This window comes from Henckelia pumila, chromosome 2, assembly GCF_033568475.1.
Source record: "Henckelia pumila isolate YLH828 chromosome 2, ASM3356847v2, whole genome shotgun sequence".
NCBI lineage: Eukaryota > Viridiplantae > Streptophyta > Magnoliopsida > Lamiales > Gesneriaceae > Henckelia > Henckelia pumila.
In genome coordinates, this window is record NC_133121.1 from 26,951,711 (window position 1) to 26,979,232 (window position 27,522).

Sequence of the window (27,522 nt, forward strand, 5' to 3'; positions counted from 1 at the left end):
GACCGAGCGGCCAAAATTCTGTCTTCAAATCTTCCTTGCTTCAACTCCCTCACTCGATCGGTAGACTTTGACGGATCGAGCTATGAAAGTTCTGTCCAAATGTTCTTCAAAACGCCACTTCCTACAAAATAAACCGGGAAACATTTAATGAAGACACGATAAATGAAATACAAACAATATACTAAATTAAAACACACAAATGCATGCAAAACAACAACAAAATGATGTTCAAATATGCAACACAAACACTACTATCAACTAGTCAAAGCCAAACTAAAAGAGGCACACCTGAACTATACAAGACTGAATAAATCGACTATATAGCTACACAAATAAACTATCAAGACAACTGATTTTGAGCAGACTAAATCAAGACAGACAAATGAATAATGATCAACCAGTGAAGATCAGTTTAGTAGTTTTAATTTCAGTCAAGGATAGTCAGTTGAGGTCAACAAAATTTTTGATAAAGTTTCTCATACACTGATCTAACCTTTTGTATGGGTTTCAGGAATTTTTAACGTTGAAGAAAATACAAAGCAAATGATCTTTTGTACTGAGCTAATTTTTGAATCAATCTATCGTTGCATTCCTATCTATAAATAGGAATCAAATTCAGTTGAAGATGATGGACGGTTTGCAAATAACTCCATTATCTTTAGAAATCAACTGAAAACTTATCAAGAGAGTTCAAGCTTACATTTGAAGATCATACTCAAGTCAAATAACACAAGCACACACATAATTTGTATCTGATCGGTTAGGATCATTTTGTGCTAAGTGTTATGTTGAAAACACTGTTTTGTAAAACCAGTCAAGGATTGAGCAGTTGTAATAGAATCAGTCGAGGATTGAGTTCTCGAGTTAATTCTAAGATTCTCAATAGTTGGAAGTAGAGTAAGTCCTAGCTGAGGTGGGGTGTTGCAAATATCTTGTAATACTCAAAGTCTTCTAGTGATATCCTTCCGAGGTGGGAGAAGGGATGACTAGGAGTAGTTCAGTCTCCAAATATCTAGAAACATATCTTGTGTCATTTACTTACTGTCTTACTTATTTAGTCAAACCATCTTGTTATTGTTAAATGTATCAGTCAACCTCATTCCGCACTTATCCAGTTGGTTGATTGATATAGACACATGAGATAGAAATAGTTTAGTTACCAACCCAACTGAATTCAATTCAGAAGCGAGCAAAAAGTTTTAAGTCTGTATATACCCCACTCTACACACATATTCAATCCAACTGGTGGTTTAACCACCCCAAATGATCCCAAAAAGTGGTATCAGAGCGATGTTCTTTCTTGTCTCTGAACATTCTACATTTTAAAGATGGATTCTACAAGTACCCTTCCTATGTTCTCTATTGAAGATTTTGAAATGGAATAAGAATACAAGCTCAGTTGGCTGCATATAATGATGATATGTGGTTTGTCATAACTGATGGACCCATTACAATTACAAAAACAAGATGTCAATAGACAATTGAAGGAAAGATGATGGCCAATCTTGATAATTTTGTCAACAACTTTTTGTTCAACACTCTCGATGATTATACCTTTGGCAAAATCAAGAGATGTTCTACTTCAAGGACATTGGGGAAATATTGTATGAACTTGGAGAGCATACTGAATTAGAGAAAGAATTTTGTTGCTCAGAAACTTATCAAGTCAGAATGAGATGAACCAACCATGTGCCTAATGACCAATGATGATCAAGCATCCATAAGTTCTAGTGATGAATTAGAGATTATCTACCTACAGACCAAAACTGACTCAGAACTAGAATCTCCCAGTAATCTGGCACTTGATTTCAACTTCAATAATTTTACATGGGAAGAGTTGATTGATGCATCACATAAAATGGTTAATGAGTATCAAAGATTTTCTTTGCCATTTGAGGAAGTCAAAGCCAGGAAAAGTGATATGCATATCCCACGACTGAACCCAGTTGGGTAAAGTCAGTTGACATGTTAAATATGAAATCAGAGATTGCTAAGCTGAGGACTGAGAAGGAGAAGATACTAGTTGAGATTCAACAGTTATAATCAGATAATCTGAAGCTGATAGAACTGTTCAAGACTTGGAATAAGCCTTAAGTTACCTTGAATGAAATGAAAAAACTATAGAGATCAGTTGGAGACAAAAGTGCTCTGGGATTAAAAGATTATTGGAGCAGTTTTGGAAGTGATGCTCAACCAAAATTGGATATGTGCAAAGGAAAATACATTCATTTTGTTAAGTCCAGTTTGGTACATGAACAAAGTAATCTAGCCCCAAAAAATGATAAGCCAGTTGATTTTAAGAACAATGACAGGAAGTCTGGTCTTGGTTATGTACTTGAGAGTTCGAATGGAAGGCAAGACTAGAAGATCAGCCAAGCTAAACGTGGCTCAATGAATGACAAGCATAACCGAGATTATAACAGATGTCTTTTTCAAAGAAAATATAGGCCGATTCATGATGTAGGGAAGGTGAAACAATCATATGCATATCACGCATATCACTCACACACACACTTGTTTATGCACAACCTCGATGGAAAAATGCTAGTGGTCGACTAGTTAGGTTGATCCAAGTATGGATTTCTAAAGGACTAATCCCGATTGGACCCAAGTAGGTATGGGGACCATAGTATATTTTATCTCACAATTATAGGTGACAGAAACTGAAGATCAGTCTTGGTGTCTATGATCAACTGACATTGCTCAAACTGATGCTCATCAAACTAATTTTGTCCCAACGAATGATATCTCTAACTAATGATCAAACTGATCTATTTTAAGTGGTCAATTGAAGAAGTGCATCAGATATTTTAACCGATCATGCATGTTGAACGAAATATTATTCATTCTGGAAAAATTCTTATGTTGACCAGTTACTCAATTAAAGACTAATATTATGAAGATGTTTTTCATGATAATCTCAACTGAGTATGCAACCCTCATGAACTCATTATGTTAAAAAAAGTTTTAGGCGGAATCAATTCAACGGGAATATCAGTTGAAATCTCATGCAACTAAAATACGTCATCTGGAGCATACATCCACTGGATGTCAAACACTCAATTGAATCAAAGTAGCTGACAAGCAGTAGACATTTTCAACAACCCGCAACTGAGACTAAACTTTCTCTTACCCCTAAAATGATTTACCATTTGCTCATTTACTGTATAATTTAGTGAGGGGGAGCTGTATTTTTTTAACTGAGTTGAAGTCATTTGTTAGTTAGCCTAACTGATTGACTTTATAATCCTATCTGAACTGGTCTAATTTTTTAAAAATAAATTTTTATTGACCGATTGTTTGACACGGTTCACTTTCAAATTTTATTAAAAGACATTTCAAATTTCTTATTTTTCAAAAATTTTCAGTTAGTCTGTAAAATATTGCTCTCCTTTAAAAATCAGTCACGTATCTTGAACAAGAAAATTTGAAAAGTCCCTCTGCATATTTTAATCAGTTTCTCCAAAATTATTTTGTATTCTTCACCAATCATATCTACTGAAATATTTCTTGCGTACCAGTAACCACACCACTTTAACGTATTTTACCAAATTTCAGGAATTAAAATGGCCGCTCAAACACTCGGTTATCTTGCAAATGACCTAGCCATAAATTTCGATTCAGTTTAATCGCTGGAAGATGAAGTTGTGTCTGCTATTTTCCGGAACCTTGAGACATCTGGACTTAAGGGTTTCTTGTCGTCGTCCATCAACATATATGTTCCAAAGCTGTTGAGTGTCTATGAAGGAAGTATAGTTACAGGTGATGGTAAGATTCACATGGAAGTGGAAAATCAGACGTTGTTGCTGGATGAAGAGTACTTCTTTGGGTTTTTTATGCTACCAATTGATGGTATCACCAATTTCTCAAGCATTTCTGCAAATGACATTTAAGAGATGCAAATGACAAACCAGTTAACATTTCTGGTGAAAATAAAGAACTGAAAGTAGAATACCAACTGCTAATTGTGGCATAGTGCCTGTTATCCAAAGCTGTCTCCTTTGCAGCTATCACTCTGGAGAAATTTCAGATGATGACTGCAATCACAAAAGGTATTCCCATCAACGGGACATCTATAATCTTTAAAATCCATACATATATGATCAAAAAGGGTAAACAGACGATGGGATTTTCTATTCCTCTGAGTCGAATGCTGGAGAGATGTGTTATACTATTGGGTAAATCTCACACCATCAATCGAATCATTAATGCGGATACTTTGGCTTCTCTAAAATTCAAGAGACAACCAGAGGATGAGCTTGAAACTGATGATGGGAAGAAAAATTCCAAGAAAGGTTCTAAAAAATTTGAAAGATTGGAATCTAAGATGGACAACTATCACAAGGTTATATCTACAAGAATGAATTCTTTCGGTCAACAACTATCAGTTTTGATGTCTCAGCCAACCAGGCCAACTGGTCCAACTGGAAGAAGTTTTAGAGATCACAGTAGTTCAAGAAATAATTTAACAAGAATGCATCAAAGCAGAGGCCATCAGGGCCACTCTAGTCGAAGATGAAGACTGAATGCTCCTTATTAATTTAATTACTCGTTGTATCAGTCTGTCATATTTTATCTACACATCTATCAGACTATCTTTTCGAGTCTTATTTAAATCTTATTCAATCATGAATTCTTGCCTCCGAGAACTGGTGTGTTTGTCGGGAAAATGTCAAAATTGATTAACTTGTCCATGTTTTGATTTTGGTCCATTAACTTTTTCGATGTGAGTTTTGGTACACTAACTTTGCATTTTCTATGTTTTTTGGTCCAACTGCATACGTGTCAACTTCTGATTGGTCCAAAATGATGACGTGGACCAATCAGAAGCTGACAAGTATGCAGTTGGACCAAAAAACACTGAAAATGCAAAGTTAGTGTATCAAAATCCACATAGGAAAAGTTAATGGAGCAAAACCCAAAGGGAGAAAGTTACTGGACTAAAAAACTTATTTTCCCATATATTTACTATATGACATCATTATATTGTAAAACATATTTGTGACTTTGACATTGTATTATCATTAATTTAGCTCAGACATACTTTTAAACAATGACATTAAAATAGTTAAATTAAATGTAATTATCGTATGAAAGTTAAATGAAATATAATTATTATTTCACCGTTTTCACTTTTACATATTTTGTTGCATTATTTGACTAAATGACATTAACTAAACTTGTAAAACTAATTAAGTACTGTATCTTAAGAAATGTCTCTTATTTTAGTAATAAAAAAAAAATTAAATAAGTATGTGCTAGTTATGTGCATCAGTTTTTCACAATAATAATTTTTTAAAATTATAATAGGCTAGTTTTTCTATTGGAACCAATTTTCGTGATCATCAAAAGGAGAGAGATTGTTACACCTTAAATACATACAAATATCTAGTGATGAGATTAGTGTTTTTAATGTGCTAATATATCTCAAAATTTATGTTTTGATGATAACAAAAATCGGTTAATCCTTACTAATATTTAAATTGAGTAAAATGCAGATTTTAAAATTTTAAGTCAGCTGAGTTCGAAAGATCCGAAGACAATTCGAAAGTTCTGAACACATACATTATCTTGGGCAATTGCAATTTGGAAGGAGTGAAGTCTGCGAGATCGGTCGAACATTCTGATTGCATGAAGATACATTTGAAAAATTTGCGGAAACATAAATTCAAAATACCACAAGGCGGGATAAGTTCAGACAATATGAAGAGGATAGAAAGATCCAAATTTGGAGATAGCTTTGAAAGTTTGAAAGTAAGCGGGAAAAAGGAATCTGAGGCAGTTTGTGTGATCCGAAGATGTACGAAAAATCTGATCGGTGAGCAGCAAAGTTTGAAATCAACTGATGAATATCAAACGATCCGAACTGGATTCGGACATTTCAAACGCACTCAAGTTTTCATCACTATACATAGAGAACAATGAAACACCTGAAGAACACCAATGAGCATTTAACATTATCTATTTTCAGTATATTCTTGTTCTCTATAAAAAATAAAAAAAAAAAGAAAAAGTCCATAGCATTTTAAACTTTGGTGATCAAAGTGTGGTGCCCGTGAAGGTTGTACTTTGAAGCTGTGTTGATATCATTGGGCTGTCCTTGGATCCTTCAAATCCAACTAGACTCATCGAACGTGTTTTATAAAGATTAATTTGGACCCATCAATGTGAAGAAGATATGGTGATTGTTTGGCTAAACTTATTAAAAAGAACTTATAAGCTCCTAGAGCTTACGAACTTATGAACTGTTAGAACTTATTTTTAAAAATAAGTTGTTAAAGTGTTTGGGTAAACTTATTTTAAACAACTTAAAGATGTTGATATGTGATATCCCGGGAAGTCAGGGGTATCAGGGCTAAGGAGAAGCAGAAGCATCAGGGATGCTAGTCAGGACAGCGAACAGGGTTCTAGCCCGACTATTTTTAGGGAGGAGTGGTGATATCCCGGGAAGTCAGGGGTATCAGGGCTAAGGAGAAGCAGAAGCATCAGGGATGCTAGTCAGGACAGCGAACAGGGTTCTAGCACGACTATTTTTAGGGAGGAGTGGTGATATCCCGGGAAGTCAGGGGTATCAGGGCTAAGGAGAAGCAGAAGAATCAGGGATGCTAGTCAGGACAGCGAACAGGGTTCTAGCCCGACTGTTTTTAGGAAGGAGTGGTGATATCCCGGGAAGTCAGGGGTATCAGGGCTAAGGAGAAGCAGAAGCATCAGGGATTCTAGTCAGGACAGCGAACAGGGTTCTAGCCCGACTATTTTTAGGGAGGAGTGGTGATATCCCGGGAAGTCAGGGGTATCAGGGCTAAGGAGAAGCAGAAGCATCAGGGATGCTAGTCAGGGAATTGAACAGAGCTATACCGAGTCAGGGACGTTAGGGATGTATAAAGGCAGACCTCGAGCTCCAGGATCCCGGGAGGACCAGGTCTTCATGACTTAGACAAAGCCCATTTCTCCAGGGCATGATCCCAACGATTGCCATAATCCCGAGCCTTCTGGCTTCATCGTGTGTGACAGGTAAACGTGGGCAACTCTTGCACCCACGACCCAGATCGTGGCCACTACCCTGGAAATGCGGAGTGACTCTCTCACTCCAAGGCTTATAAATACCTTGCCTCAGATGTTTGTAGAGGTATGTTCATCAAAAATTCCAAAGCACTATATTCATTTTTCCTGAAGCCCACTCTATTTCTGAGTCTGACTTAAGCATCGGAGTGGCCCCGCTGGAAAACCTTTCGGCATGCCACTAACGTGCTTTCATTTCTTTCCTTTGTGTAAGATCATCTCGATCAAGGAGGGACAAACCACACTTCATCTCTACTAGCCCGATCAGCTCGTCAAGCCCACTATACTACCCTTGATAGCCCGGGCACTCGTTTTTATCAAACTTCATCATTGGCGCCGTCTGTGGGAAATCTTGTTCTATAAGACGTAGATATGGTTTCTCATGAACAAACATCACCAGAAGGCCTCCAGCAGGGCCGGAACATTATTATTCCTATGGATCAACTCGAATCATATGTTTAGAATATGATACAGAAGTCGTTAGCAGCTACAAAGCAACCACAATCAAAGGAAATAACAATGGAGGAAGAGGGGAATCGGGGTAATCCGCACCCTAATGCCCGAACCAAAGAAGGAGAAAAGAGGAAAGTTCTTGGATGCACTCAATCCAGCCTTCTGTGGCGGATGAGCTGCAGGAACTCAGGAAGAAAATACAAAAGTTAGAAGAAGAGAGTCCCAAAATGGCCTGGTCTGTCAAGATTCCGGGTTGCCCTTTTTCACAGGAGGTGATAGAAGAGCCTTTGCCATCCCATTATAAGTCATCCAAAATCCGATAATATGATGGGAGCACTGACCCAGAAGAGCACCTGGCTCGGTTTGAGAATGTGGTTATGCTACATTGCTACGGAGACAAGATTAAGTGCAAAGTCTTCTTAACCACTTTGGTGGATTCTTCCCAAAGATGGTTTGAAAAGTTGGAGCCGCAGAGCATTCGATCATTTGCAGATTTCAAGCAAGTGTTCTTGCAACACTTTAGCAGCAGCAAGAGGTATAAGAAAACGGCCTATAGTTTATTTGAAGCAAAGCAAGCAGGAGAAGAGTCTTTGAGAGCCTACATTAAAAGGTTCAATAAGACTGCTCTAGAGGTCCCGACCTGTGCCCAGGAGACTAAGATGGCCTTTACTCAAGGTCTTCGGGAGGGGGAATTTTTCAAATCATTAGTAAAAAAAAGCACCTCGGACTTTTGAAGACTTATTGGCTCGGGCCGAGAAATACATTAATATGGAGGAGGCCCAGAGGCAAAAGAAGGAGGTGACTCGAAGAGAGGGAGGTCGGGAACAGGGAAAAAGCAGAGAAAGTCAGGACCGCATGGGGCGTTTGTCCCGGTATGCACCACACAGAGTAATCCAGGACAAAGCTGTGCATGTATGCGAAGTAGGTGCTGAATCTCAGACTCCTGTCACTAGGGACAAATCTTTGAAGTATTGTGCTTTTCATCAGGAAGGCACAAATGATACCAATGAATGCCAAACGCTACAGCAGAGACAGCAGCAACCCTATATCCGGGATGGCAAGCCGGTTCAAAAAAGGCCTCGGGGTCCGCCTTGGATCCAGGGGTCCCAGGCGCTGGTTCCCCCCAGAACTGGCGTTGTTTCCCGAGAGGGAGGGAAACAAGAGACAGGTCCTCGCACAGAGGATAGAAAATCAGGAGAGGGACCATCTAAAGGGGTTATCAACATGATTTCTGGGGGATCTACTGACGGAGATTCAAACAGAGCCAGAAAGTCTTGGAGCCGGAGGGAAAGTTTGGGGGTGGAGGAAGGGAAGCCGGGTGCAGGGCCAGTCATCACGTTTGGACCCCGGGATCTGGAGGGGGTGAACCTGCCACATAACGACGCCTTGCTTATACAGGCTCGGATTGCTAACTAAGATGTACGAAGGGTGTTTGTAGACTCAGGAAGCTCGGTGAATGTCCTTTTTCAGGACGCCTTCGAGCAGATGGATTTGCAGGGGTATGAGTTGAGCCCCGTAAAAACTGCCTTATACGGATTTGCTGGGCACACAGTACAGCCTCAAGGGGAAATGTTAGTACCAATAACCTTGGGAGCTGGAGATGTGAAGAAGACGATCATGACAAAGTTCACGCTGGTTGAAGCACCCTCCTCTTACAACGTCATCTTGGGGAGACCGGCTATGAATGCCTTCAGAGCTGTGGCCTCAGCTTATCATCAGAAGATTAAATTTCCTGTGGGAGATAAGATAGGAGAAGTCCAAGGAGATCAACCTTCTTCCCGAAAATGTTATGCCGAGACAGTTAGGGTCGATTACAAAAAGGCCAGGCAGATCGGGAAGGAGGGAGGCCAGGGGGAAGAGAAGTCTGTTCTGTGGAGGAGTCTAAAGGCGAATATGAAGAGGTGGAGCTGGTACTCGGGCAGTCTGGGAAGTTTTTCAGGATTGCCCGGGACATGGAAACAAATTTGGCCGAGTCACTGAAAAGCTGTCTCATCCGGAACAAGGAAGTATTCGCCTGGGCTCAGGGCGATTTGATAGGAGTTTCATCCTATGTTGCGGAGCACAAACTTAATATCACCCCTGGATCCCGGCCTGTGATACAAAATAAAAGACATTTCGGAGCTGAGAAAGATAAAGTGATCGCGGAGCAGGTTCAAGAGCTACTACGGGCCGGGCACATCAAGGAGGTGCAATTTCCTACTTGGTTGTCCAATGTAGTACTAGTACCAAAGGCCACAGGGAAGTGGCGGATGTGTGTGGATTTCCGGGACTTAAATAAAGCCTGTCCCAAGGATTGTTATCCTTTACCCCGGATTGACCAATTGGTAGACTCCACATCTAGTTGTGAATTGTTGTAGTTCATGGATGCATATCAGGGCTATCATCAAATTCCTTTAGCCCGGGAAGATCAAGACAAAGTTAGCTTCATCACATCGGGAGGTACTTTTTGTTACGTGGTTATGCCATTTGGTCTAAAAAATGCAGGGGCTACGTATCAGAGGATGATGGACAAAGTGTTCCGGGAGTAGGTGGGTCGGAACGTGGAGGTATATGTGGATGATATATTGGTTAAATCTAAGACCGAGATTGCTTTATACCCGACCTGGAAGAAAATTTTGCCACCGTTCGGTGGTACGGGATTAAGTTGAATCCAGCTAAGTGTATGTTCGGGGTGAAAAGTGGCAAATTTCTGGGGTTCATGGTGACTGAACGAGGGATAAAAGTCAACCCGGAGAAGGTAAAGCTGTTGCAGGAAATTCCTTCACCCACATCAATCAAGGAGGTACAGCTGCTGACTTGGCGAATCACAGCCCTGGCCCGGTTTATCGCTCGGTTAGCTCATCGTTGTTATCCCTTTTTCCAAGTGTTGCGCACAGCCCAGAGGTTTGGCTGGACTGAGCAGTGCGAGCAAGCCTTTCAGGAATTGAGGGAGCATCTAGCTAGCTTGCCTATCCTGGTTAAGCCAGAGCCAGGGGAAAGATTGTGGGTATATCTGTCTACTACTGAGAGGGCGGTCAACACCGTTTTGATAAAGGAGGAAAGAGGAGATCAGAGGCCCGTATACTATGTCAGTCATGCTTTGAAGGGGGCAGAGGTTAGATATGCGGAGATTGAGAAAATGGCCTTGGCTTTGGTAATAAAAGCCCGGAAATTGAGACCTTATTTTTTGTCTCACCCGGTAACTGTCCTTACTAATAGCCTTTTAGGGCGGATCCTGACTCATCCAGATGCCTCGGGGAGGCTTGTAAAATGGTCAGTAGAGTTGGGAGAATATGACATTGAATACCAGCCGCGTAAGGCCATTAAAGCCCAGGCCTTATCCGATTTCTTGACAGAGGTGGCCACTTTTGGTCAGGAAGAGGTATGGAGAATATTTGTAGATGGAGCCAGTGGTGTTGGAGGCAGTGGCGTAGGAGTCATCCTGGTTTCACCCACCCAGGAGAAAATCAAAATCGCCATGAGGTTGGATTTCCAGGCCTCCAATAACAAAGCCGAATATGAAGCCGTGATAGCTGGGATGCGACAGGCTCGAGAAGTCGGGGTAAGTCATATTATAATATATTCTGACTCACAATTGGTTGTCCAGCAAGTAAAGAGGACCTTCTGTACCCGAGAGGAGAAATTGATAAAATATAGTAAGGTAATTGAAGAGCTTGGGGCCAGTTTCATTACTTGGAGTATAGAGCAGATACCCCGGGAAGAAAATATGGAAGCAGACGCCTTGGCTAAAAGAGCTGTCACTGAGGAAAATGGTGATAAATAATCTCTGGTACAGAGGGAGATGGTGGCTGCTATAGAAGCCCGGGAGCCGATCATCCGGGAAGATACATGGATGATCCCTCTGGTCAAGTATCTTACCAATGGGGATCTCCCAGCAGACAAAGGACAAGCCCGGGTCATACGAAGACAGATAGCCAGATTTGCTATCCTCGGAGGTAGGCTATACAGGCGTTCATATCAGGGTCCTTTGCTCAAATGCTTGGGGGAAGGGGAAACAGAATATGTCTTGAGGGAAGTGCACGAGGGATGCTGTGGAAACCATGGAGGGTCTATGAGTCTGGCCCGAAGGGTATTGTTGGCAGGATACTGGTGGCCCACTTCGCAGGCTGATGCATCCAAGATTGCCAGGTCTTGTGAAGGCTGTCAGAGGTTTGGTAATGTGCAGCATAGCCCGGCAAGTAATTTAAATCCGGTATGGGCCTCATGCCCCTTTGATCAATGGGGTCTGGACATAGTTGGGCCTTTTCCGCAAGCCCGGGCACAGAAGAAATTCTTGTTGGTAGCCGTGGATTATTTTTCCAAGTGGGTGCAGGCAGAGCCTTTGGCAAAAATAACAGAAGCTGAAGTAATGAAGTTTTTGTGGAAGAACATAGTATGCCGATTTGGGCTCCCAAGGAAGTTGGTCTCGGATAATGGCAGGCAGTTTCAAGGGCAGAAATTGGCAGACTGGTGTGCCGAGATGGACATTAAATAGGCCTTCACCTCGGTAGCCTATCCTCAAAGTAATGGTCAAACAGAGGTAACCAATCATACTATTGTTCGATCTTTACAGGCTCGGTTGCATGGAATGGGAAAAGACTGGGTAGAGGAGATCCCGAGTGTGTTGTGGGCCTATCGCACCACTCCGCATACTGCCACACAAGAATCACCTTTTAGCCTGGTATATGGTTCGGAGGCTATTCTGCCAGTAGAGATTGGACAGCCTTCAGCTCGGATTAGGGCATATGATGATACAGACAAAGGAGCCCGAGCACAAGAATTGGATCTCATTGAAGAACGAAGGGAGAAAGCGGCTCACATAATGGAAGCCTATAGAGCTCGGGTGATGAGAGCTTATAATCAAAAAGTCAAGCCTCGAGAATTCAAAGAAGGAGAATTTGTGTTGAAGAGGGTTAATCCAGCAGGGGAAGTAGGGAAATTAGATGCCCGATGGGAGGGGCCATACAAGCTTATCAGAAGGGTCGGTGCTAATACTTGGTACCTACAAGATAGTCAGGGGCGCCTCCTTAAACGACCATGGAATGCTTTGCATTTGAAGAAATATTTTGTTTATTGATTGTAATTAATGTCTATTAATGAAGGGGTTTATTCATTCAAGAACGTTTTCTAAGCCCGGGAGATTCCAGGCCCAGACACCCATCTTAAGCCCAAGCATATATAAGCCCTTGGCACTATATAAGCCCGGGAGGTTCCAGGCCCCGGCACCCATCCTAAGCCCAAGGCATATATAAGCCCTTGGCATTATATAAGCCCGGGAGATTCCAGGCCCCGGCACCCATCTTAAGCCCAGGGCATATATAAGCCCTTGGCACTATATAAGCCCGGGAGGTTCCAGGCCCCGGCACCCATCTTAAGCCTAAGGCATATATAAGCCCTTGGCATTATTTAAGCCCGTGAAATTCCAGGCCCCGGCACCCATCTTAAGCCCAAGGCATATATAAGCCCTTGGCACTATATAAGCCCGAGAGGTTCCAGGCCCCGGCACCCATCTTAAGTCCAAGGCATATATATGCCCTTGACATTATATAAGCCCGGGAGATTCCAGGCCCCGGCACCCATCTTAAGCCCAAGGCATATATAAGTCATTGGCATTATATAAGCCCGGGAGGTTCCAGGCCCCGGCACCCATCTTAAGCCCAAGGCATATATAAGCCCTTGGCACTATATAAGCCAGGGAGGTTCCAGGCCCCGGCACCCATCTTAAGCTCAAGGCATATATAAGCCCGGGAGGTTCCAGGCCCCGGCACCCATCTTAAACCCAAGGCATATATAAGCCCTTGGCATTATATAAGCCCGGGAGGTTCTAGACCCCGGCACCCATCTTAAGCCCAAGGCATATATAAGCCCTTGGCACTATATAAGCCCGGGAGGTTCCAGGCCCCGGCACCCATCTTAAGCCCAAGGCATATATAAGCCCGGGAGATTCGAGGCCCCGACACCCATCTTAAGCCCAAGGCATATATAATCCCTTGGCGTTGTATAAGCCCGGGAGCTTCCAGGCCCCGGCACCCATCTTAAGCCCAAGACATATATAAGCCCTTGGCATTGTATAAGCATGGGAGGTTCCAGGCCCTGGCACCCGTCTTCAGCCCCAATGCATCTATAAGCCCTTGGCACTATCTACTCTTTTATAAGTAAAGCATTAAACAATGGATAAAGAGAACAGACGAATTGCATTACAAATAAAGAAGTACAAGAGGAGGGGATTCTACGGCCCAATTACAAAACTTAATTCAAAATACTGGGGTTGTCAGAGGGGCCCCCGTCTTCAATTGTCGGAGCTCCTTTAGGGAGGGCAGCCTCTGCACCTTCAATTTCTTTGGCACTAGGGAGGGAGTCAATGGCCTTGTCCAAATCGGGGAAATCTTTTTGCTCAGTGGACCATAGCCCAGCCTCCTCAAACTGATCTCGGCACTTGTAAAAGCCAGTCTAGAAGAAGGCGTAGGATTTGTCCACCACAGCCTCTTGAAACTCCGCTGAGGTCAGGACAGCGGCCTTGATCTCTTCCTCAGATTTTAACCGGGTCTCCAGGGCTGACACCGCTTTTTCGGCCTTATCCTTGGCCGCTACCACCTCCGCCTGAGCCTTAGAAGCTTCCTGTTGGGCTGCCTCCATTTGAGCCGTGACCACCATAAGTCGATCTTGACTCTGTCCCGCAGTAGCCCGAGCTTGAGCAAGATCAGCCTGCGCAGATTGCACGTCATTTTTAGCTGTATCTAAGGAGGACCGAAGGCTTGACACCACTTGGTCATGAGTCTGCCTTATCATTTCCAGCTCCTGCTCCAACTTCTTGTTCAGCTCTAAGATAGCCCGGGACCTCTCAGCCTCCACATGCGCCCGGTCTGTTTCAATTCGGCCAAATCGGGTCACATCTTCATAGCTGTCCACCAGCATATGCAGCCCCTGTAAACACAGGTGTTAAAAAGAAATGCAATGTCAGAAAACCATTCAATCCAGAAAAATTAGACTTACAGATATAATCCGGTTGGTGCCCTCGAAGTATTTGACATCAGGGCCTTGATGACAGAGATAGTGTTGCTCCGCAGGAGTTAGGAGATCTTTCAATATCCGTACTCCCCGACCGGAGGACCCTGCCTGAAATATATTCTCTCTCGCACCCAGGGGGCTACAACCCGGTGCAGCTTGATAAAATGGTGTCAGGGGTTGGAAAGAAGGAGACAGGGGAGCCACCTCTTCGGGGTCACTTAGAATGACCATGTCTGGTTCCCCCACAGCTTTTCTTTTACGGATCAGAAACGAGGAGGGTTCAGCAACAGGGGAACCAGACTCATCTTCCACCACGGTTTCCATTAAAGGAATCATGGGCGTTACAACAAAAGGCGGGGGGGGGGGGGGGGGGGTGCGGCAGGAGCAGGACCAGTTGGGGAGCATAGACGCTCTTGGACCTGGCTCCCTTGTGCCCGCCGTTCCTCAGCTAGTTGAAGGACTCTGGCTTTCCTGTCCGCCTCCGCAGCCTTGGTTTCCTCTCTTTTTTGAGCAGCCGCCTTCTCAGCTGCCCATTTCTCGGCAAAGGCCTACTTCATTAGTCGAGATTTTTTCTTTTTCTTGGTGGCTGGTTCTGCTGCACAAAACGTGAATGAAAAGAATTGGTACATTAGAAACAGTATGGAAGAGAAGAAAGTACATAATAGCAGTAAAGCATACCAGAGGCCGGGGCCGGGGCATCATACTCATCAATAATCCGGTCTACCGGATCAACTACTCAGGCACCCAACCCTAATCATTCAAGCTTTTCTCCTCCAGGAGAGGGGCTGAAGGAAACTTCTGGTTTTCCACCAGCTCTTGAGAGCGAAGATATGGTTCTTCCAGCTTATAATTCTTAGGGGGGAGTGGTGATATCCCGGGAAGTCGGGGTATCAGGGCTAAGGAGAAGCAGAAGCATCAGGGATGCTAGTCAGGACAGCGAACAGGGTTCTAGCCCGACTATTTTTAGGGAGGAGTGGTGATATCCCGGGAAGTCAGGGGTATCAGGGCTAAGGAGAAGCAGAAGCATCAGGGATGCTAGTCAGGACAGCGAACAGGGTTCTAGCCCGACTATTTTTAGGGAGGAGTGGTGATATCCCGGGAAGTCAGGGGTATCAGGGCTAAGGAGAAGCAGAAGCATCAGGGATGCTAGTCAGGGCATTGAACAGAGCTATACCGAGTTAGGGACGTTAGGGATGTATAAAGGCAGACCTAGAGCTCCAGGATCTCGGGAGGACCAGGTCTTCATGACTTAGACAAAGCCCATTTCTCCAGGGCATGATTCCCACGATTGCCATAATCCCGAGCCTTCCGGCTTCATCGTGTGTGACAGGTAAACGTGGGCAACTCTTGCACTCATGACCCAGATCGTGGCCACTACCCTGGAAATGCGGAGTGACTCTCCCACTCCAAGGCTTATAAATACCTTGCCTCAGGTGTTTGTAGAGGTATGTTCATCAAAAATTCCAAAGCACTATATTAATTTTTCTGAAGCCCACTCTATTTCTGAGTCTGACTTAAGCATCGGAGTGGCCCCGTCGGAAAACCTTCCGGCGTCCCACTAACGTGCTTTCATTTCTTTCCCTTGTGTACAGATCATCTCGATCAAGGAGGGACAAACCACACTTCATCTATACTAGCCCGGTCAGCTCGTCAAGACCACTATACTACCCTTGATAGCCCGGGCACTCGTTTTTATCAAACTTCATCAATATGTTTGGTATTATAAGATCTTTTTATTGTCAAAATTACTAAAAAGGGTATAATTTTATGAAAATAATGTTTCGAGTTATACATATATGAAAATAGTTTTAGAATAAACCTATATTAATAAATAAAATTGTTTTAATATTTTACTTTAAAAAAATTTATGTGATTTGTAAAATTTTTTCAAATAATATTTAATATTTAATGGGTGGAGGATATGATGAAGATTTATTAAAATATTTAAGGATATTTTAGAGAGATAGAATATTAAAATAAGATCTTTTTGAAAAAAAGTACATCTCCCTTACTTTTTTAAAAACAGCTTATAAGCTGTCAAACAGCTTATAAGCTTTTTTTAAAAAAAAAAAATTTACCAAACACAATTTCGGAGCTTAAAAGCTCTAAAGCAACTTATAAACTGTTTGAAAGAGCTTTTAAGCTCTACCAAACATAATTCATAATAGGAGACATAGATGTTTTATCGTCGAATAAAAAATTTTCTTCTTCTTTATTGCTTTATTTATTTATTGCATTTATTTAGTGTCTTTACTTTATTTTTTATTGATCGTTCAAAAGTCTTTCGCTTGCGGATTTTAAAACTTTTTGCAAATTCATTTTAAACGGGTAAAGGGTCAGAGAACCTCATTCGTCCTCTTGGGTTCTAACACTTATTATTATTATTATTATTATTATTATTATTAAATACCAAAATATTTTAAAACACATATTTTACTATTTTTTTAAAAATAACTAAATATTTTGTATTAATAATCGATTAATTATTTAAAGATATAAAAAAACAATAAATTATGTTTTCGCAAAAAAGAAAAAAAAATTATGTTAAAACTCTATATACGAGAATTACCACGTACATAAATGGCTAGTTAAGATTTAAATTTTCAATGCTACTAACAAATTATGTTATCCTAAAAAACATAAAAATTATGTTAGTATATTCTTTAAGACCTAAATTAAAGCGACAAATATTTAAATATTTTCAATATATCGAGTATAAATTTTATAAAAATCATATCACATCTCTTCACCATTTCAAACAAACCATTGACGAATTAGAACTTTAGTATTATTTGTGAAAAAACAAATTCTAGCTTTGGAAAATCCCATAGATCCAAGTTCCTACCATTCTGGATTAAAATTACGAATAATTTTCTGCAGTATATGAATGAATTTGAAGATTATTTTTTGAGTCCGTCTCTTATGAAAGTGTCTCACCGATATAGGTCCGTAAAATGAATCGAACTACTTCATAAGTGCAATGAAAATATATAAATTATTATTACATACTTGTACTATTTTTTTAATAAAATAAAAGATGATACATGTCAATTCTAAGTCATATTGGTTTAATATATTGAAAAGAAAATATACTTAGCTAACTTATCAAATAATTTTATCATAGAATTATTATGAATTAATGATATGTTTTAAATTTTATGCTAATCTTTTAGTTGATATAAAGTACGCAGTCATGATTATTTATGAATGACATCCAATAACAGACTCAGATTTTAAATTTTATCCAAACTAAAATTTTATAAGCTCTCTGTTTTTTTTTTTAGAAAAAAAATTGGAATACCCAAGCGAGCACCCGGGCGGATAACACATGGCTTCGTCATTAATTGCGTCCACGGACAATTTCTGAGTCCGCATCTAAGTGAAAAGTAATATTTTTTCATAGGTGGGGTCGGATTTGAGAGCCGTATCACAAAATTAACCCGATCAATGAGACTGTTTCATACAAGTTTTTGTATTTTTTTAAAAAAAAAAAAAATTGAAAAAGACTATCCTACACTTTGCTCATTGACCAGACGCCTTCAAGAAGAGTAAAATAAAATAGGATACAACTGAAAACTTCGCCAGAAACGAGAACTACAGAAGTGAATCTATACAAAAAGTTATCACAACTTATTGGTGCTTAATACGACATTCCTATCATTTCCTTAACCGTACTTTTTGAGTGAATAATTGCCAGAATTTGATATCAAATAACACAAAAACTTGATGAACTGAAGTACACCTCGCTTTGACTCGAGGATAGTGTAGGATCATGAAGAAATGTCCTTACCAAAGAGTTGAGTGATTCCCATGCAAGGGTCTGTTTGCTTAACAATCGACTCGCCCACGAGGACCTTGTGAAGACATAAGAAAGCAAGTCATACATATAAACATCTCAACCATTAAGTAGTACCGATTTTATTTCATTTACATACGAATGCTGTGTCTTAGGAACTGAGCATGTAAGGTTTGAGGATATTCCTTGTCATGCTCAACTCTATCACCTCCCAACCATTCAAGTAAATCAAGAGCCATTAAATCGAATAAATAAAGGGGAGATTACTACAGGTATTAGTCTAAAGTTGCGTATGAATTGACAGATTTGATTTGGGGGACGACCACAATTACTATTCAGATTACATAAATTGATATGGAGTGGATTTGAAATTGAACTGATATCGCGTTCCAAAGGTCTCCAAATGCTTCCAGGGCGATTTTAGTAACATTTGGTAAGTAGAATTTTGTTTTAAACTACATTATATATATATAATCAAATTATATTTATATTTATATTTTCAAAAATATGGTTTTTTTAATGTTTGAGCATTGCACGGTATAGATATAAAACGAACAGTAGAGATACATATTCCAAACACTAGTAACTACCAGGCTCACCCTTTAGAGTAGGGTACAGAGGTGAGAGGACTGATATCCGTTTAGTCATGAGAAATGTAGTTAATTCAATGCACTTGCAAAATATTATTAAAGTTATTACCGACTATTGAATTTTGGATTACTGTTATCCCAAAATATTTTATTTTCTATCAAAATCTACTATTATATATGAATTGCTTTCAAAACTTGGAGGATTCACAGGATTCACATCTACTTATTGAGCTATGACCATATCACTTGCTCACTTTTAGTCAAAAATGAAAATGAGAAGTAGAATGAGATAACAGAGAACGACATTTTTGGAAGGGTAGATATTTGATGTTATGGATTCTCTAATGATGTTATTTAAAGAAGTTTGTTGCTACCTTTTTTTACTAATATATTGTTTCTTTTGTTTCCGCTGTTATATTTGAGATTTTGGAACATAAAGATATTTTTTTTTTGTTTTATGTAAAAAGGCTCGTTTTATAGTTTTCTATACCACTAAAGGCTTATTGTTTACGAATATTTATTTGGAAGCAATGCCGATGCCATCGCCCCAGGCTCAGAGCGACATTCTTGCTTCCTTTCTTGAATTAGCTTCCCTTTGGTGGTTTCCTTTTACGTCACTGGACTGGTTCTATATCAGAGATAAGTCTCGATCCCGTCTATGTTTTGTGTGTAGATTTATATGCGCAGGTTGGATTCCCCTCAAACCCATCATTTGGCCGTTTTTCTTAAAAAAACAGGAATTCAATATGCTCGAAAACTTCTGTAAAAAGAGTCTTATTGGTGGCATAGGTTATCATTGCTTACCGCTTTAACACCAGCTTCTTGTACATAGGCAATATCGGCAGGAGTGAAAAGCCCCGACTCCCCAACGACCTGAATAATTTTAGGAAATGAAAAACAATATCTAGAAAAGTGACCATAGGGGAAAATGATTGGGAAATGAAAGAAAGTTAAGTCAAGGGTACTCACAGTTATGCCTTTCTCGTTTATCCTTTGTCCACGCTCGCCTTCAAGAAGCTTCTTGGTGTTGCCAATGTCAACCTTAAATGTTCCTATAGGAAGGATTGAAGGTAAGCAATAATATGAACACACAAAACTAACTTATTTTTTTAGCTTGTTACTATTTTCAATAGTGGTCTACGATAAATCATGCCTCAATCTTACATGATCTGTTTTTCCCTTCTCTCTTTGAAGTCGATTACTAGGTCACAATTCAACCTTGTAACACCAAGAAAGTTGAAAGCATATGCCTTCTAAGGTCTCACATAGCCGTGACTCGTATATTATAAGCAGACTGTAGATGGTGATAAAAATATTGCTACAGCATTTGCTATGCAAGTGACTCGTATTTTAAGCTCCTTAAATGTTATTACAATGATGATAAAAAGGTCATAGCATGAGATATTAAAGGAAGTAAATGTTGGATTATCTATCAAACACAGGTCTAAAATCAGTTCACGGTAATAGAACAGCAAAGTCAAGATGTGGAAGGGGAAGTAAAACATTTTCAATGGTAGAAGAAAATAACAGCAAAATATTTTCAGGAATCTATAAAGCCAATTCAGTGAAGCTCGTAAATACCAAGGTCGCGGTTATTGATGCCCACTAACTCAATACCCTCGATCTCTAGGACACGGTCCATCTCTCTCTCGTCATGTACCTAGAAGATGGAAGACCGTAACATGGAATAAGATATCAAATATTTCATCCTACTAAATTTTACTGAACTTGATATCACATAAAGAAAAAAAACACATGCCGGTGATGGCAGTCAAACCTCAACAAGAGCTGTTAATCCTAGCAATTTGCATATCTTAATCATGTACTTGATGTCCAGATCAGGTAAAATGGCAGCAATTAATAGAATCGCATCTGCACCTTTGACTCGAGCATAGTAGATTTGCCACGCATCTATAACGAATTCTTTACACAAGAGTGGGCACTGAATTCCATGTTTTGCTTAGTTCAGTTGAAAGAATAGGAAGAGAAATATTTACATTCACACTAAGAACTACTAAGGTAGAATTAGGAAAGAGAGCATACCTGCACTCCAGAACTCTTTATGGCCTCTAAATTTTCAAAGCTTCCCTATCCCCAAAAAAAAGTGTGAAAAATCTTTCAGAAAAAACGTCTATCAATCATGTATATCATCTTGAACCCAAGAATTGAGGTCTAAAATGTTGTCTCTTACCTGAAAATACTTCTCATCAGTCAAAACACTGAGGCATGCTGCTCCACCTTTTTCATAAGCTTTAGCAATCTGAACCTGAAATGACAACGTAAATTCCACTAGCGTCTCTGAGAAGTTCATCTAGGGCAGACAAACCAAAGAAATTATGAAAGCTAACACTTCATAATGCAATTTTGCACCATCAGTTGAGGGCATTTACGAAAATTTCAACCGGGTTCAGCGGTGAAGGAAATTCAATCCCACCTCATATTACAGGCAAACGGGGTGAGGTGAAGGCAATGCTTGAAATTTACAAGTTTGGAAACATCTTGTGAGAAACTTTTAGAAACTTGTAAGAAGCAATAAAGTTAAACTAACAGCTGATATATATTACTATTATTAAGTGTAAGCCAAATAGAGACAAAACATGGTGTCTGTAATGGGCAAGAATTACGGACAAACTACTGATATCAAGGATGATATGGTGGAAGATTCAAAAATAAGGAATTGATTACAAGGGCTATATTTAGTTTCTTTATTTAATAATGCATGCATTCTTACCATTAATAGGGGGATTACGTCAGATTTCTTGCTAGGGACATTAATTGTCTTACTTGTATTTAAATGGCTATTGTTGCAAGAAATAAAATCATTCAGAATTCTAAATCATATAGTGAATGTGAGATAGCGAGGTTCTCTCAAAACGAGCCTTGAAACCCTATCCAAAATACATTGGTCATCCCATAACATGATCCAAACCTGGTACCATAACAAGATGGTACCAGAGCCAGTCATCATGAGGGTATTGCAAGCACTACAGCCACAATTTGAAGCTTTCGTGAAGTTGTATCAAGAGAGCATGACAGCCGATAAAATAAGGCAGCAAGCTATTCTTGATCAATTGGAGAAGATATCCAAATGCTTGTCAAGTGTCAACCATGCGATCAGAAGATCGGGGCAAAGACATCAGCATTCAACAGGGTCCTACCGACCAGCATTCTGAAGGGCATCAAGACAGTGAGGATGTCTCATCAAAAGTACCTCAAAATTTGAAGTTAGATTTTCCTCGGTGCAATAGCCAATCAGACCTGATGATAGATCTTAGTCATTGTGAAAAGTCTTTTCGACACCAACACAGACCGGAGAAAGACAAGGAAGGATTGGCCTCTTTCCACTTTGAGTGTGATCGTGAACCATGGTTCCTCAAATGGGAACGAGATCGTCCAGAGTTGAAGTGGGAAGAATTTAAGAATTACCGCCATTTGTGCTTAATCCTTGAAATACTCCTACAACAACATTTGTTCTTGAAGTGGTGGAGAATTTTTCAGAATAATAAGAGGGAATCAACAATTTGGAAGAACCTGGAATATCCTTTTTTTGTGCTTGAGGACAAGCACGATTTCCAAGGGGAGGCAAATGTAATGGGCAATAATTAAGGACAAACTACTGATATAAAGGATGATATGATGGAAGATTCAAAAATAAGGAATTGATTAGAAGAGTTCTATTTAGTTTCCTTATTTAATAATGCATGCATTCTAGTCATTAATAGGGGGATTACGTCAGATTTCTTGCTAAGGACATTAATTGTGTTCCTTGTATTTAAATGGCTATTTTTGCAAGGAATAAAATCATCCAGAATTCTAAATCATATAGTGAATGTGAGATCGCGAGGTTCTCTCAAAACGATTCTCGAAACCCTATCCAAAATACATTGATCATCCCATAACATGATCCAAACCTGGGACCATAACAGTGTCATGGTCCAGTATTTCGTTTTTTTTTAATTTCATCATTTCAAATTGCATTTTAGTCTTTCATTAATTTGACCCCCATATAAATATAATCGATTCAAATTGCAGTATGACTCTTCATTACTTTTTACAATCATGATATTGCTCCTATATAAATATAAATCAAATTAATTATAACAAAGATTATGTTGCACGCACCGTGTGCACTAGTGTCAATGAAGAGTGTGCTTGAATAGCATTTTACTAGGGTCGCAAGCTCTTTGCCAAAGGAAATAACTAAAAAAACAAGCTTTAGAAGTGATAGAAACTTATTGCGTCAAAACCCAGAAGAAAAAATATTCATATAACTAAATTGGGAGCCAAGGTGTTGGCTTGGAAGTACAAGCCAAGAAATATGCTGCCAAATCTTGCAGCCTTTATGTCAAACCATGAGCGCATTCTAGTATCCTTCATCAGATTCATAGTTTAAAACTTAAACGAAAAGCTCATTTCTTGCTTTAGGTTCATAGAAAATAAAACAAAGCCAAAACTATAATGATGTTAGAGTTAATATTTCACATACAGCAAAAATGGCAATTCCAAACTTCATGCTTGGATTATCAAAATGTGGACATGCATATTTAACAAAAAAAAGGCCTATCAATTTATAACAAAATAAATCTTTTCTACTGTTAATTCGCATTTTTTAAAAAGGAGAATCAAAGCTTGTTCCCCAACTCTTCATGAACAAGAGGTCATAAAGTCGAAAACCAATGAGCTATCTTGTATCATTAAGAAAATTTATCAAGAAAACACAGTTTCAAACAGATATAAAATCATACACTTACAGGATCAAAATCATCTCTCAGAACCCCTCTACTAGGAGACGCCTTTTTCACTTCAGCTATTAGGCCAGGCAATCCAGTCCGTGAATGTGCTGCTTTAAGAGATCCAACAAAATCTCTAACAGGTGGGGCTTTATCAAGCATCTTTCTCAATGCCAAGAGTGGTTTTTTCTCTTTCATCTACTAGTTAAAAGAAAATACCATTCACAAATGGAAAAGAAATGCCAAAATTACGAGCACTAGCCAAAAATCATTAGTACCTTCGAGACTTCAGTGTCCTTGTTCCATACAATTTCTTCAAGAATATTGCATGGTGTATTTCCCTCATTTTGCAAGCGAAATTCGAAAGGACCAACATAATGAAGAGGTGGACCGGTTGGTGGGCGTCTCCTAATTCTTATACCTTGACTTGATGCAACTTCATTTTGAAGCATCCCAACTTCCCATTCTTTAACTTGGAGAGCATCTCCATGTGAAATCCCAGAATCAGAAACCGCAGCCGACTCATCGTTCAAATCAAACTAACAAGTGCAACAAACAAACAGTTAGACTAAAGCGATGAATCCAATAAGAGATTTCACGTTACCAAGTGATGGCAGTTGGTATATTCTACTTAGCATAAACTGACAACTTTGAACTAGCTACAACAAAGATAAAGTGAGAAACTATTATGATTACTGCGGTTTTAGCATAAACCTTTCCCTCTCTCTTTGGTCCATTCAGCAAGAATAAAACCAACTTGATGCAACAACTCCAACAGGAACTCGTTTGGTTTCACCACCCATTAATTCATCAATCAACCACTTATTATAAGAAGCATTCCCCTGGTGCTAGAAGTCTTATTATCCACACAAATTAATTAACATCAAACCAAATTCAAGCCCTTAAATTACCCAAGTAGCCACTGAAGTCACCATGACACTCGATCAAGCTGATTTTTGATAGCCATAGTCGAGTTAACCATTGGTTGGAATCAATTCTTTCGATCATATTACATCATCCATAACCAAACAGCACCCGTGCCATTTAAATCAAACCCAAAAATAGCATGATTCATTTCACTCTTACAAGACAAGAATGCAAGAAATATTTTTTTTTAAAAACCCACCAAATAACACAACACGCCTCATATGATAACCACCGAGAGAGAAAATTAGAAATGGAAAAATCACTATGCATGCGTGAACCATTTTACGAAATAATGAGACAGATTTACCTGTTGAGCTTTGATAGCCGGGAACAATAGCTTCTTAAAAGGAGAGGAATTTGGCATATGGACTTGTGGGATATGCCCAAAAAATGCGGACTTTGGGGATTTTTGAGAAGAAATCCTGTGAATGTCAGTTGCAGCAAAGGAAGATAATTTAAAGGACATCAAATTGAGTCCTACCATTTGCGTTGAATGTGTTTTGGACAGAAAATTGATGGTATCAGTCTCCGGCGATTATGGATTCTTTGCCGGAGTCCAGATCCGTAGAGGAAAACAGCGGTGCTGATTCATCAAATGCCAGCGTTCGCTTTGTTTTTTGTTTTCTTTTAATTTGGGATTTATTTAATGGGAAAATGGGGTATATACACGCACCGGTCTTGTTTATATTTCGACAAATAGACTTTGGACTCAAAAGATCATGTTATCTTTCAGTAAAAAAAAATTATGTTTAATAAAAAAAAATCGAAAATGATATAAAAACCCTTTTAACCATCGTCGACGAGATAAATGATTTCTCGACTGACATAATTAACTATTTTAGTTCAAATTCAAATCCCTATTTTTGCTCTTCAAACTTTAATCGTCGGAACGGAACGAAACCTATTGAACCGTCATTGAAGCTCTCCTTCATCGTCGCTCCTATCATCCGCGTAACCTCTTTAGTTCTCGACAACAAGCAAGAAATGGCAGAGGAAAACGTTACTATAAGTCAGCGAAAACCTAGTTTTTCTATTATATTTTTTGATATTCCGTGTTTGATATTCAGATATCATGATATATATGATCAATCCATGAAAATTTTCATATGTTTGTCAACTTTGTTGCACTCATTCCGACCGTAGTATAGTCTTGGTAAATCTCGACCCATGCCGATTGATTTGTTTCTTATCTCGACTGATGACGTAATTAATCTCTACTGCATTACGTAGCAAGAATTATCGACTATATATAGACTGATTTGTTTCTTATCTCGATTGATTACATAATGAATCTCGACTGCATTACGTAGCACGAATTATCGACTATGTACCGACCGATTTGTTTCGTATCTCGACAGTCTCATATTTTAATCTCGACTGATTCATTAAACTTATTATATTGATATTTATTTATTTATTTATGAACATTTATTTGTTCTGATTACATTCATAATTAATTTTTAATTTATTTTATAATACGTTTTTCAGGTTGCTCTTAAAAGAAAAGAGATTAAAGCTCATCATTTTACTTGCAAGTTGATTGCATTAGGATGCTATGTAGATGTCTCTGAAAAGATAATTAATTATCTTAATCCGGCCGATATGAAATTCATGGTGAGCAGAACACAATTTGGTCAATTGATATTAAGTGCAAATGGTTATAAATTTTCTGACAGTTTGTTATAGTATTTGATAAGTAGGCAGACAATAGACTCACCCAAAAATGAATTTTGGATGGTGATAAGAAAGAGGCCTATCAGATTTTCAATACTCGAGTTTTGTTTGATCACAGGACTTAACTGCTCGAAAGATATTTCTGAGATTCCGATGAATTTAGATTTTAAATGTTTACATTTTGAGAATATGGATGTGGTCTCTGTGCAAAACTTGGAGGATATATAGGCTAGGTGTGTTGAGCCGCGAGGGCGGTGATGAGGTCAATCTTGAGAAGGTAAAACTAGCGTGCCTTTTTTCCGTTGGTGTTCTGTTGACTAAGAGAACTTGGAAATCTGTGATCGTGGGCACCAAGTGGCTTAGGTTAGTGGAAGACTCTGATGCCTTTAATAGATGTATCCTTGGAGTTCTTTCGCATATGATGTAGTTCTTGGTAGCCTGCGGTCAATGAATATAACTGATAAAATGAAAGAAAAGAAAGATAAAAAAAATAGAATTTGCTGACCTACAACATCGCAGGCTTCATCGATCCATTATGTGACATCCGGAGCTAAAAAGTCCTAGGGCGGTACATGATTCGCAATATGGATGGTTAATACCTAAAAGATGGAAACCCCACCAAAAAGAATGGGCGAACGGGTGACATGAATGAACCGATCCCACACCAAAATGAGAGGTACCAAAGATTTGATATGTACAACTCATATCAAGAAAGTGCATCTTCTTTTCGGGAGCTCATCACATAAGAACTCCAAAGTTAAGCGTGATTGACTTGGGGCAATTTTAGGATGGGTGACCCCAGGGAAGTTTCTCAGGCTGCGTGTGAGTGAGGACATAAGCACGCTAAAAAGACTCATCTTGGTACAGTGGGACGTTACACATTACAAGTAAGTGATCTGGTTTTGTTTTTCCTTTGTAATATATATCATTCTATGTATTGAATAAAAATGTTATATAATTGCAGATCCTGTCTTACGAATGCATACCTAGCGTTGCGAACATTTTTGCGACACATTTAGATGAGGCTGGTCTACCACTTTTGTGTATGTGTCGTTGGAGCACGAAGGACTGGATCATCAAGAATGCTCCTACGAATGAAGCTATTACTTTATGGTTCAAATCACTTGAAAATGTAAGTAAATTAATCGTTTTTTGTGTTAGATATATGCTATTCATTCATAAATACATTACACTCATTAAATTATAACTATTACTTGTAGGCTGACATTTTCAGGATCCTTACTCCTACAGACGAGGAGCGTATGTCAGAACACTTCATCACTGACATATTTAAAGACCTTTCCCC

General features: G+C 39.4%; 1 protein-coding gene across 1 annotated transcript; it reads right to left on the minus strand.

Annotated features, from left to right (window-relative positions):
* Positions 1 to 18,041: 18,041 nt before the first annotated feature.
* On the minus strand, positions 18,042 to 25,170 carry LOC140880557 (indole-3-glycerol phosphate synthase, chloroplastic-like). The gene is made up of 10 exons (XM_073285114.1): positions 24,850 to 25,170; positions 23,894 to 24,154; positions 23,637 to 23,813; positions 21,077 to 21,151; positions 20,929 to 20,973; positions 20,663 to 20,827; positions 20,467 to 20,545; positions 19,855 to 19,937; positions 19,690 to 19,758; positions 18,042 to 18,353 (listed from the first exon to the last, which is right to left on the minus strand). Exons 1-10 carry the CDS (start codon positions 25,024 to 25,026, stop codon positions 18,270 to 18,272), a joined length of 1,215 nt encoding a protein of 404 aa, XP_073141215.1. The 5' UTR covers positions 25,027 to 25,170; the 3' UTR covers positions 18,042 to 18,269.
* Positions 25,171 to 27,522: the final 2,352 nt, after the last annotated feature.